Genomic DNA, 13,073 nt, shown 5'->3' with positions numbered 1-13,073 from the left:
AAAATGGCTGTTTTCCATATAAATCAATCGAGACATGTACAGAGAGAAAAGCCTTGGATTCATAAATTCATATCATCTGAATATCGTTTCACATTTCACATCTTTGATCCCGTTTTTCTTTGATATTTAGACATTACTGTATTTCATTCCTAATATTTATTATTCCTGAAAATGATGGTGCCATTTGTCTTTTGGTGTCCGGGTGAAATATGAACTTCATTCATGAGATGTACTTGTGTGGTCTTTGTGTCAGTTGTTATTTGAAATGACGTGAGCAGAAGAATGCTTGCGAATGCGTGTCTTTAGCGTGCCCACTCACACACACACACACACATGAAATGGTGACGTGTAGCATGAAGGCTTGTTGCTAGGATACCCAGCCAGCAGTGATGTGGAGGAGAGGAGAAAGAACAGGAGCGCAGTCCAGCTTCACACGAGAGGAGCTGATTTTCTGACGATTCTGTGAGTGCTGCTTGATGTTGCTAAGGTGTTTAGGGCGGTTGCTATGGTGTTGTATGCCAGCCCACTACCGAGTCTACTGAAATGGTCTTCAGGTGTGTAGATACGACACGATTCGGATTCATCTGTCACTGTGAGTCTGTGCGATATGATGTCTGATGGTTTGGAGAGTGATTTGAGGATTGTTTCAGTGGATCGGTGTGTCTGTTTTCTTGGGCTAAAATGCGGAGAAGGGTGATCCTTCTCATGCCTGACACTATACTGTATATTTGATAAAAGATGATTTTACTGTAGTCATTGGGGTAAATCCAGATCACGCTGGCGATTGTAAATGTGGAATTATTTACGTTGCATATATTTGTATGTTTACTCATTTGCATTGTGTTGGTAACGTTTTTAAATGTAATGAGTTTAGTTTTATGGCTTTAGAGAGTTTAATTTGTTTATTATTGTGCACAGAAAGTGGCGTGTGAATCTGCCGATGAGTCTCCACGTGAGAGCTGCTGCTGCTGCGCTGCTGATGTGAAATGGACGAGAGGAGCTTCATGCTGTCTGAAACACGTCTGTGACGCACCAGAGCCAATGGTGAGTGTCAAACGCCACATACAACACATGCAGAGACATAGATTTACATTTCGTCATTTAGCAGACACTCACAAACTGTAGAAACCATCTTGGCCTCCGCTTACTCTTGAAAAAGAGAAATTTCCCACCATCACGCCGCGTATGCAACAGGGCTAAATGTTAAGGGGACTTGAGGGAAAAGTGTCGTCAAAACTATTAACTTTAGCTTCAAGATAGCGCGAGTTCTTTTAAATTGAAATATATGCCACCATGGCATTAAAGGGTAAGTTCATCCCAAAATCAACTTTGTGTGATTTTTTTTACTCACACACATGACATTCAACATATTTAGAGACCTCCCAGCGTCTACAGAGCACATATGAAGATATGTAGGAGACATCTGAGAGATTATATTATATATTCTCCTCCTTCATGTTAGTCTGGGGTGCATGCTCACGAGATCACTTCCACGCATGCGCATTCGGTGGGGTCAGAAGCCGGCGTTCTCACTGACAACCTGGAAGCGCAAATCGGTGTTTACAAGCAGACGCACGCTGATCTTCGCAAAATGTCTGATGATTTAGATATTGAGGAAGACAACTGAATGCGCATGTGGAAGTGCTCTTGTGAACGCGCGCCATAGACTGACATGGAGGAGAATATATCCATTACATTTAACAAATAATCCATAAACAATAAAACAGTACTATGACAAACGTAGTTTTATGAAAAAAACCTGAATAAGATGGATACTATATAATTGAAGCGTTACAACACAAAAATTTTATAATTGTTATTTTAATACATTTACATTTAGTCATTTAGCAGACACTTTTATCCAAAGCGACTCACAGAGAGTTCAGGGAGCAATAAAGAGCGATAATACAAGAGGTTCAACAAAAACCAGAACAACACCTGTTGAGAGAAGAGAGAGCATTAGTGTAGAATATTTGTTTTTTCATTTGTCTGTCAAGTATTCACAGAAGAGATGTGTTTAAGTAGTTTTTTGAGGGTTGTGAGAGATGTGGTTGACTGGACCGCATTGGGAAGAATGTTCCACCAGGAAGGAGTTGTGAAGGAGAATGAGTGGGAAAGGGATTTAATGCCCTTATGAGAAGACATTACAAGGCACCGCTGGTTTGCTGAACGCAGGGTTCTTGATGGGTTGTAGGAGTGTAGGAGGGTGTGAAAGTATGCCGGCGCAGATCCAGTGATAGTCCTGTATACAAACATCAGTGACTTGAATCTGATCCGGGCTTCAAATGGTAGCCAATGGAGACAGATGAACAGGGGTGTCACATGAGCCCTTTTGGGCTGTTGGAAGATGAGGTGTGCTGCTGTGTTTTGAATGCATATTGTTACATAAAAACAATAAAAAAAATGATCCCTGATATTAAACGATCGAAATACTAACAAAGCTTCTCTTGCCCCTTTTGTCTCCTCCATCGTCCTGACGCGCTTGACTTTAAAAAGAAACTGGACAGCATGCGGCTTAATTCATCTGTAGCGCTCGACTAAACTACTTTTACTTTATTTCTATAAAATAAATTATTTTAGTGGTTGTAAAATAATTCTGTTAAAACTATTGAAATCCCAGGTGGATAGAATTAGTTTAATACGCTACTGCCGAAATATAAAAATGTTAAATACAGTGTTTATGAAATAAATGGGGGGCCTCCCACTTTTTCTTTGAAATGGGCCTTTGAATTGTAAAAAAAGCCTCTGTCTAACTGTGAGTACGGCTTGAGACCAGAGATGTGAGACCCCGATCAAGAAGCCATTAATACTCAGGGTATGAAAGAAAGATCGAACAGGAGGAAAAACAGAAGTCATGACAGATCTGACCTGGTTCAGGGGGCTTATATCAGCGCTGCTGCACACATTTATCATGTACAATCCAGATAGAAAAAACATTGACCAAATAATTTTTTGATGATGTCACAGCCTGTGTTTCCGATCAAACGCTGCTGTTTTCTGGAGCAAGTTCATCTGTCAGTTGGCAGTGGAATCGGACTGATGCCAGCATGGACAGATTGTGTGACGTCTAATCCTCAAAACTATGAACAAAAGGAAAAGATTCCAGCTCATCTAAACAGTAAAGTGAAATAATCCAGTACACTTTTGTGTGTGTTTCAGGATATTAAAGGTCAGGTCTGGACTGATGAGGACTCTGATGGTGAGAATGAACCTGAGCAGTTTCTCTACGGCATTCAGGTAAAACACTGTTGAAATGTTCCTTACTTACTGATATCACAGGCTATTAAAAAATTGGTCTGTGCTAAGAATAAATTAGCCAGTGGAGCACGCATGCTATACAATTTGTTTCGGTCTGCTATTAGACTTAGTTTGAGTCTATTTTGTGAATTTTCCGGCTGCATTGATTCCATATAACTAGATTGGGACGCACAATTCTGTAATTTATATGTCATCTGGATGTTCTGCGTGTCTGAGTGAATGAACTTCACGGTTTAACGTGCCACGCGGGATGTGTCTGCGCCTGCACTGAATGAGGATATAAACACACGAACTTCATCTCCAGCTGCTGTGAAGGTTTATTACACTAGCATTCTACTGACTGAAAAAGTTATCGACAAACACACATTAATGAACCGGAAGTTGCGATCGTTTATACTTCCGCATTTTGTGGCATTTCCAAGTGAAATGGAATGTCGATTGAGAAAAATTGTGGGCGTGGCTTTAGTTTTTATCTGTGACTTGATTGGATGTATAAAACAGCTGTTGCATTTTGAATTGGAACTGTCGGCAGACTGACAGTAGAAAGGGAGGAGTTAACAGATGCTCCGCCCAAGCCGTCAAACATACGTCATTTAAGATGGATAAACACAGAATTTTTTTAAAAAGAGAATGATTAACTATTTACAATTAAAGCTGCAATAATTCATGAGAAAATAGTATTATAATTTTATATTTCACTGGGACTTTAAACTCCCGACCACCCGTCAAAATAAAAGTCCCATTAACCTGACCACTCAGATTATAAAATGTACAATAGTATTGTTCCAAAACATATAGTATCTAGGATTTTTACTGCAGTTTTAAACAAAGTTGACATTACCCATATTGATGCCGCTGATCTGTTTTTTAAATAGATACTCAAGATAAGTGCTTAAACTCAAAATCTAACAGTTTTCCCCTCTCACAAGCAAAATAAATGATGAACATTATGAATTTTCAGATTTAGATGAATTCTTCAACAGCAGTTTAACATTTGTAATACCTCTGTTGACCTGTAGGGGAGCTGTGCAGCCGATCTCTACCGTCACCCACAGCTGGACGCTGATATTGAGGCTGTAAAAGACATTTACACAGACAGCGCCGTGTCTGTCAGGTAAACATAAACTCTCATTTAACATCTGATCCAGATCTGTGCGTGTTCACACCTGATTCACATTCACGCATCTCTTCATCTTTGCACAGAGAATATGGCACAATTGATGATGTGGACATCGACCTACAAATCAACATCAGCTTTCTGGATGTGAGAACACACGTTTCACACATGATGTGCCGTGGTAATTTACGAGCAGATGCTGACATGCGAGTCAAAATGTTTGTTTGCAGGAGGAGGTGGCGACCGCGTGGAAGGTGATCAGAACGGAGCCCATCGTTCTCCGTCTGCGCTTCTCTCTCTCGCAGTATCTGGATGGACCAGGTTTTTAGATACTTTACTAAAGAAGTGGTTGTTTTTTAAGTGTAATGTTTCATCTGATAAATCAAGGGGAGATGGTCTCTTTCAGAACCGTCTGTGGACGTGTTCCAGCCATCCAATAAAGAGAGCTTTAGTTTGGGTCTTCAGCTGAAGAAGTAAGTCTGTTGAATGTGTCTATTGTGCAGTTATCATGAATTTAAACCTCACGTGAATGTGTTGTTTTCTGTAGGATCCTCAGTGCGTTCACGTCTCAGCAGTGGAAACATCTGAGCAATGAGTTCCTCAAAGCTCAACAGGAGAAACGGCACAGCTGGTTTAAAGCTGGAGGAACCATCAAGAAGTTCCGCGCTGGACTGAGTATCTTCTCTCCCATCCCTAAGTATAGCATCGCCGTTTAATATCAATTTAATCTCAGATATCAGATCGTGATACTGAAAAATGTATGGCATTCTGGTTATTTCTTTGTAATGATGAGTTACGCGTTGGCTGTGGGATTCATCTTGGCTCCAGGTCTCCCAGTTTCCCTCTGATCCAGGACACGGTGTTGAAAGGAAAACTGAGCGTTCCGGAGCTCAGAGTGACTCGACTTATGAACCGTTCCATCTCCTGTACCATGAAGAACCCTAAAGGAGAGCTGTTCAGTTACCCTCCAAACAGTCAGGTCAGATTCCTGTCCACCCGACCGCATGCTGTCCTTACAAAACACTCAAACACATGAATTAAAAGTTCCCCCACGTGTCATACAAGACGTCCGTGTGTTTATTTCAGCGCCACTGGTGCACTGCGGCATACGGAAGTCATGGACGTGGATCACGGAGGCGGTGCGAGCCGCCTATTTATGTTTGAAAAGTACCGTATATCATTTTTTAGTTTTCTTGGAAAATGACCAATCGCTTGGCTAGACAACACCCTTGTTCATCAGATAGAGCCGTTTGAAGATGAGATGAAAATGAAATTTTGACCTTAACCAACAGTATCTCGTTTAAGTGCATTATATGGAGAAGAAGCCTGTAAAGCTTGTTTTGTTTTCGGCAGACGAAATAAACACACGGACGGCTTGTATGACACGTTGGTGAGTGAATTATCATGAACACTTCCTTTCATGTCTCCTGCTGCTTCATACCCGGGTGACCAGATGACGGCTCAGAGACGCGATGAGTTTCACACGAAATGAGATTTTAGTGAATGTTTCGGCTTCAATTCAGATTAGAAAAGCATTGTTTATTCAAATGAATTATGAATACATATACTGTACCTGTAGGACAAAATGACACACAATGAGATGAAATCAGGACATCTGGCCTCCCCGCTTCATTTCCCTGACCCTTTAGAAGCTGTTTCGTTTCAGGCCAAATCACTGGCGCAGAATAGATGATGATTTACCCCTCATCCCCCCAGCCCCTCCGACACTCCCCTCGCCTAACATGGCCGGCTGGCACCCTTTCCCATAATGCTTTGTCTCCGTTAACCCATCAGACTGTGGCTGTCCCGGCGGGCAGGGCCCCAGCGCAGATTACCACCCGACAGCTGATTGAGTTATTTTTCTCATCCCAGGCGGGCGGACATTGCAAGAACATCCCCACGCTGGAGTACGGCTTCCTAGTGCAGGTACCAGACACGCGCCGGCCGCTCCTGCATGCATGACATCACCCTTTCCCATGATGCCCCGCTGCACGCCTCGCCGTCTGTGCATGAGCAGTGCAGTGTCCTGAGGTCCCGTCACGTGACTCGTCCCGGACAAACGCTCGGTCATTTGAACGCGTCAGTCTTGATGCGAGTCATGTGACAGGCCTTGAGTGACCGTGTGAGTGAGTATAAATACATCTAACATGTCTCACATTCATGACGATGTGATGAAAGAAAAATCACACATCCGGATGAAAAGAAGTTAGATGTGTCTCCGAAAGAAAGATTCAGAACCTTTATTATTATTGTAGGATGGTCTGTTTATTTATTGATACTATTTTGAAAGAATGTGAAATTGTTTTGAAATGAACAACTCTGTGTCAAGCAGAATCAGAATCACAGGTTTATTAAGGTGTGATTCATGTGTCAGGTTGTGTTATCGTGGAACAGTAGATTAGATCAGGACAGCGTGTCTTCTGGTTATTTTCCGTCTCTTTCTCTTGTGTTAGATCATGAAATACTCTGAGCAGCGTATCCCCACTCTGAATGAGTATTGTGTGGTGTGTGATGAGCAGCACGTCTTTCAGAACGGATCCATGCTGAAGGTGAGACTTGACTTTCTTCTTGTTGTGCTCTAGCGGTCGGCTCACGCTCTTTTCCTCCTCCACCTTCTGTACATCGTTTCATTGTCACAACACCAAACTCTAGTAACTATAGTATACTTTACTGTGTGAAAACAAATGAAAAGTGAACAGAACTCTGCAGCATGTGAATGAATACATGATTGGTTGGTTTTTCCCATCAGCCTGCGGTGTGCACGAGAGAACTGTGTGTGTTTTCATTCTACACACTGGGTGTGATGTCTGGAGCGGCTGAGGAGGTGGCCACCGGCGCTGAGGTGCGCACACACATGAACTTATAGGATTAGATTCAACTTTATTGTCATTGTACATGAAAACAAGGCAATGAAATGCTGAATACTCTCGCACACGCTCACATTCACACACACTCATGCGCAAACGCACGCGCACCCACTAACACACACATGAGAGCACACACACATGCATGCACACAAATGCAAACACACACAACTGATTGTGTTGATGATGTTCAGGTGGTTGATCTGCTGGTGGCCATGTGTCGAGCTGCCCTGGAGTCGCCCCGCAAGAGCATCATCTTTGAGCCGTACCCATCCGTGGTCGACCCTACTGACCCCAAAACACTCGCCTTTAACCCCAAGGTGACCCTCTCTACTCTCAACAAACAAACACACACATCTGCTACATGATGTTGAGTGTGTATGTGAAAGACTGAACTGACTTTAACCAGCATCACGTGTCTTCTTCCGTGTGTGTGTGTGTGTGTGTGTGTGGCCACTGTGTGAACCCTGTGCTGAACAGAAGAAGAATTATGAGCGTCTGCAGAAAGCTCTTGACAGTGTGATGTCTATACGAGAGATGACACAGGTGTGTACGTCTCCTTCTCTTCTTCACCTCTAAAAGCTAATTCACATTCATCCAACAAGCACGTGTTTGTTGAATCACTATGAGTTTGTTGGATTCTGTTGGGCATTTTTGGTGTTTGTTGGATCAGTATGAGTCTTAATCTTGATGATATCTGTATAACAACTTCACCACAGGCTTCAAACCAAAGACGTGTCACCCCGTCTGTGAAATTCAGGCTCAAGTCTGATTATTATAGGGCTGTAGTCATAGACATTCAAATGATGTGTGTTGACTTCATACTGTTTTACGGCGTGTACTTATCGCCTTTACCTAATCTGAGAATAATAAAGAATAAGTTTAAAGTATGTCAAATCCGGCCTAAATTATAAGTATTTCAAATACTCACAATTTGGCCATAACTAAAACATAAATGAATAACAATCTTGCAACCAGTCCATTATACTGTATTTGATACACTGGTTAAGAAATAAACAAAAATTACAGACAAGTAGGCAAAGTAACTGAACTGTCTTGACATTATATAACAATACTCGCATTTTCATAGTACGATAAATATGAAATGTGTCATTTTATTGAAACCGTTTTTATTATATTGCAAAATGGACTTGACGTTTCCTTCTGAAGATTTCAGTCTTTGCACAGTTAAATGATAGATATCAAGGTTATATTTTCATAGAATGTTCTTTACATTATATAAGATGATGTTATGTAGAGAACAGTAAAATGGTGATGAAAAATGAATGTTTGTGATCATTCGGGTTGTGTTTTGATGATTATATAATGACTGTTCATGTTTGTTTAGGGCTCATATCTGGAGATTAAGAAGCAGATGGATAAACTGGACCCTCTGGCTCATCCCTTACTGCAGTGGTGAGTCATCACATCTTACATTATTACCGTACATCATATATGTCATTTGTCATATTTCCGTTGTCCTTCTGAAACTTTTCAGAAATCTTTATTATGAATCACCCTAAAGTCTTTCACAGGTTGGTTTAAATATACAAGGTTTCAGAAGGACAGCGAGGATATTCTTGTATAACGGTCAATGAGATGTTGGTTGAAATGAAACAATCTCTCTCTCAGGATCATATCCAGTAACAGGTCTCATATCGTGAAGCTTCCTCTCAGTAGGGTGAGTTGAACTCTATTAAACACAACCCATGTCATGTGTTGTTGGCTCAAACGGCGTGTGTTTGCTCATGTGTTCACGTGTGTTGCGTTTACAGCAGCTGAAGTTCATGCACACATCACATCAGTTTCTGCTGCTCAGCAGTCCGCCGGCTAAAGAAGCTCGATTCCGCACTGCCAAGAAACTCTACGGCAGCACCTTCGCTTTTCAGTGAGTCCTGTGTGAACGCTCTCACCATGATCATCCTCCACGCGGTCTGATGGTGTCATTCTGCAAGATCTCCATCATTAGTCTGTTCTAAATCGGACAGAAATAGGTTTTAGTTTTATTTGAGGCATTTTTCTATGATCCAGCAGCTCTATATTTAAACACGGTCTTATTTTTAGACCTCATAATACATCAGAATCGTCTTAAACAGCCCACAAGCACTAAAACTGAACCTCCCTTCACCCAGCAAAAATATCTCCAGACGTTTGCGGTTAAAAATACATTTGTGGCCGATTTGAAAAGCGCATCCGCTGTGCTGTTTCTCTTGCATCATTCTGCACGGGTCATCAGCTTTTGTTATACACAATAAATCTCTGGAGAAAATGAGATCGATGCTCACCTGCACAACGTCAGGGTGTCCCGGATGATCGTCGTGGTGTTTTGCCCATACAAGTCTAATATTTATCATCCTAACATTGATTTCTGGTGATTGTGTCTGCAGTGGTTCACACATTGAGAACTGGCACTCTGTTTTGAGGAATGGACTGGTAAACGCTTCGTACACCAAACTACAGGTATGTAAAGCACATCAGTCACATGATCACAGACTCGTGTTCTCATTGGACAGCCTCGTCCTTCAGTTACACTCATTTCCTGTTTTGACAGCAGCCAATAGAATTCTACTTCCTGTCTTAACGTGAGGCAGTTTTTAATCAGAATATCAAAAGTAAAAGCATTTGAACTTTAAATGAGAGCATCGTCACCGCTGCGTTTGTTTTGTGTCATCACTGCCCGGTCATTCATCATTGCCCGTCGCTGTGTCATCACGAGAAGATCATGAAACCATTAGACCTTCATCATCATCACAGAGAACATCATCGTTCTGTTCTCTTCCGTCTCGTTTCTCTCGAGCATCCCCACAGGTTGCTTTACCCATCATGCTTTTCTTCTCCTGCTTGAGCGTGATTGGTCAGTTCAGCAGAGTGGTGTGTTGATGTTTCTTGTGGATGTGAAGTTTGTTGTGTTCTTCTCTTTCATGAAAGCTGCATGGAGCAGCGTATGGGAAGGGCATCTATCTCAGCCCTATATCCAGTATTTCCTTCGGCTATTCAGGTAGATCTTCACCTGTGTCGTCCGTGTCGCCGCTGTGGATTCACGTCTGCTCGCCTGTTACTCACCTGAACATCTCAACTCTCTCTCTCTCTCTCTCTCTCTCTCTCTCTGTTACGTTCATACACGGTGCATTTTTTCAATGTTTGTCGGTTTGGATTCACATGAATGTATTGTTTACATGTGTGTTTGTAAACGTGAGAATTGTTTCTAAATGTTTTTAAAATCAAAAATGTTAAAATCTGTGTAAATTCTAATCTCAGATCATATGTACATGTACAGTGTTTATGGATCTTAAATGTGATGCGTCTCTTTGTGTGTGTAGGAATGGGGAAGGGGCAGCACCGCATGCCCACTAAAGATGAGTTAGTCCAGCGATATAACCGAATGAACACGATGCCGCAGGTACGACAGCTGAAGGTCACTCTGCACACAGCACTGATGTCACGTGAGATGTCAATGAGAGTGTGTTTGTTTCTGTGTTTGACAGAGTCGACCGATACAGTCACGCTTCCTCCAGAGCAGGAATTTAAACTGCATCGCTCTCTGTGAAGGTAAAACCCTTCAGTGACGTCTCTTGAGAATGACAAAAAACTCACAATACTGACAGAATCTACTGAACAAACTCTTCCGTGTGTAGTGAGACACCAGTGTCAACATCTCTACCGTCTCAGCATTAGTGAAAATGTGTTTTGCATCTTTTAAGAAGAAGAATACACATTTTTGTATATAGCACCTAAGCGTAATCTGTTGGTCGCAACAAAATACCAAGTATTACTGATCAAAAATAAAGTATGTTGTTAGCTGTACGAGATAAGTATTTACGAAACGGGTTCTGTAGAGGAGTTTGTCCGTTTAGGGCTACTGTAAAAACAACATGGGAACATGTCAACAACATTCGGTTATATAGATAGAAATCGCTCATTCTATGGTTATAAAAACATAACATTTCATTATGTAAAGTCCTCCAACAAACTATTTTATGTTGTGTTTTATAATAAATTCCCAGCTTGCAAAGAGAGCTGATTTTAACTCGATGTGGAGCAAAACCAATTCAACATGAAATCAGTTCTCTTTGCTATTACATTTTCAGAATAGCAATTGTAGTTTTTAACCTTAAAACTATTAACTATTACTAAAATAACTATAAACTAGGGATGCAGGGATAACATATCGGTTATCGACTTCCAATGTTCAAGAGTCATCGGTTATCGTTATAGGCCAAAATGTACATATCGGTGCATCCCTACTATAAACTATAGTTATTGAATTAAGAGCGTTTATGACACCATGGTTTATTTCAGCTTTAAATGAAAAATAATCAGATTTTCAGTGCAGTCTGTCATGTGATCTGTGTGTGTTTGTGTGTTCAGTTATCTCTCTCTCTCAACAGTGATCACATCGAAAGACCTGCAGAAACACGGGAATATCTGGGTGTGTCCCGTGTCCGATCACGTCTGCACGCGCTTCTTCTTCGTGTGAGTATCTGAAAATGTGAAGAATGACTCTGTGATGTGAGTGTAGTTATACTTCCGTCTCATGATCTCCGTGTCTCAGGTATGAAGACGGTCAGGTGGGAGACGCCAACATCAACACACAAGAGCCCAAGATACAGAAGGAGATCATGCGTGTGATCGGTACACAGATTTACTCCAGCTGAGGGGATTACCTGCAGACACGACCAGCAGCCTCAGAGCGGAGGTGAACATGGAGAGGAGCGTCTCTCTCTCGCCTCTCGTCTCGTCCATCTGTGTTTCTTTACTCCCGTCGTCTTGGTGCCGGACACGATTTTCCTCCAGTGAGTGACTCTGAGAAGGACATGAGATGAAAGATGCACCGTGGCGGCCGATGATGGCGCAATAAGCCCCACCCACTGACCCATCTTTGACTTTTTCCAGAGCTGTCAATCAAAACCAGACAAACACCCGACTGGAGGAGACATGAAGTCGCTGGTTTTCATTGCGACTCTGATGGGCAGACTGAATATCTGTTAACATGTAAATGATGTTTCTGGTTCTCTGTGCGCTCTGTTGTGTTTGTCACATGACTCATGACATGAATGAATTTATCTCCGAGTTTCGTGCTAAAGTCAATTTCCTCTCTTCTGTTCTTCAGTCGCTTCTGATTTAGGATGCATCATTACTCATGTTTATACTTGTGTCGTCTTCATGGTGGACGTCACGTGAGTTTCTGCATGTTCGGTCTGGAAACGGGAAGGATGTGTGAGTTCAACGTCACGCCTGAGAGACACGACTTTAATATTATTTCTTCTCTCCTTTTCTGCAGTAGAGTATTTACAGTTGTACGTACACTACAGACTCTTTATCATGTATTACGGTTGATCACACTGTACGCTATGAGTAGCAAACTCATTTAAACAGAAGACTTGATATGAAACATGAATTGAGTCCTGTCGCTCATGTGTTGATTCTGTTTGTTCTGTTGGTAACAGCTCGTCCGGAGCGTTTGAGAGGTTCTACGTGTTGTTTTGGAGTCTGGTGTGTGTCGGATATGACAGGTTTGTGTGTCGGGGATGTTTACTGTAAATATCAGCAATGAATGATGAAGACCCAATGAATAAAGACAGATTTTGCACAATGTTCATCTGTTTAATGGCTTTGACGTGCCGAGTCATTCAGAGAAAACATATTTCAGCAGAATGATTTTAATCGTACATAGCATGTGATGCTCTTGCGTCTTTGACTGTAAATGAGAAGACAGAACAGCACAAACTTTTTCTTTTATAAATCTTTTAAATCTGAAGGATCAGAGTCAGGTGATGGAGGTTTAACTGTCATTCCATGAACAATCTGCTTCACGTGTCTGTCAAACAAAGACA

General features: G+C 41.7%; 1 protein-coding gene across 2 annotated transcripts; it reads left to right on the top strand.

Annotated features, from left to right (window-relative positions):
* The first annotated feature begins 922 nt into the window (after window positions 1-922).
* LOC306891013 (protein mono-ADP-ribosyltransferase PARP6-like) lies at window positions 923-12,836 on the top strand. 2 transcript variants are annotated; one of them, XM_079488438.1, is made up of 22 exons: window positions 923-1,044; window positions 3,160-3,237; window positions 4,278-4,372; window positions 4,462-4,522; window positions 4,606-4,696; window positions 4,782-4,848; window positions 4,923-5,072; window positions 5,204-5,354; window positions 6,170-6,301; window positions 6,829-6,924; window positions 7,125-7,217; window positions 7,434-7,559; window positions 7,720-7,785; window positions 8,588-8,655; window positions 8,872-8,920; window positions 9,015-9,127; window positions 9,627-9,699; window positions 10,168-10,237; window positions 10,560-10,639; window positions 10,725-10,788; window positions 11,628-11,712; window positions 11,792-12,836. In XM_079488438.1, exons 1-22 carry the CDS (start codon window positions 1,042-1,044, stop codon window positions 11,892-11,894), a joined length of 1,914 nt encoding a protein of 637 aa, XP_079344564.1. In that variant the 5' UTR covers window positions 923-1,041; the 3' UTR covers window positions 11,895-12,836. The 2 variants fall into 2 exon arrangements, with proteins under 2 accessions (XP_079344564.1, XP_079344565.1); XM_079488439.1 differs by having other exon boundaries at window positions 6,248-6,301; window positions 11,792-12,835.
* The last annotated feature ends 237 nt before the right edge of the window (window positions 12,837-13,073 follow it).

Source organism: Barbatula barbatula (genome assembly GCF_947034865.1).
Source record: "Barbatula barbatula genome assembly, contig: scaffold_187, whole genome shotgun sequence".
Taxonomy (NCBI): Eukaryota; Metazoa; Chordata; class Actinopteri; order Cypriniformes; family Nemacheilidae; genus Barbatula; species Barbatula barbatula.
The sequence above is the reverse complement of the archived record's forward strand: the minus strand, read 5'-3'. Positions and strand labels throughout refer to the sequence as shown.

Excerpts from the sequence above, each read along its gene's own strand:
- LOC306891013 (XM_079488438.1), top strand. Across the intron at positions 4,373-4,461 it reads GACAGCGCCGTGTCTGTCAG|AGAATATGGCACAATTGATG; the intron begins GTAAACATAAAC and ends ATCTTTGCACAG. Across the intron at positions 4,697-4,781 it reads GCAGTATCTGGATGGACCAG|AACCGTCTGTGGACGTGTTC; the intron begins GTTTTTAGATAC and ends GGTCTCTTTCAG.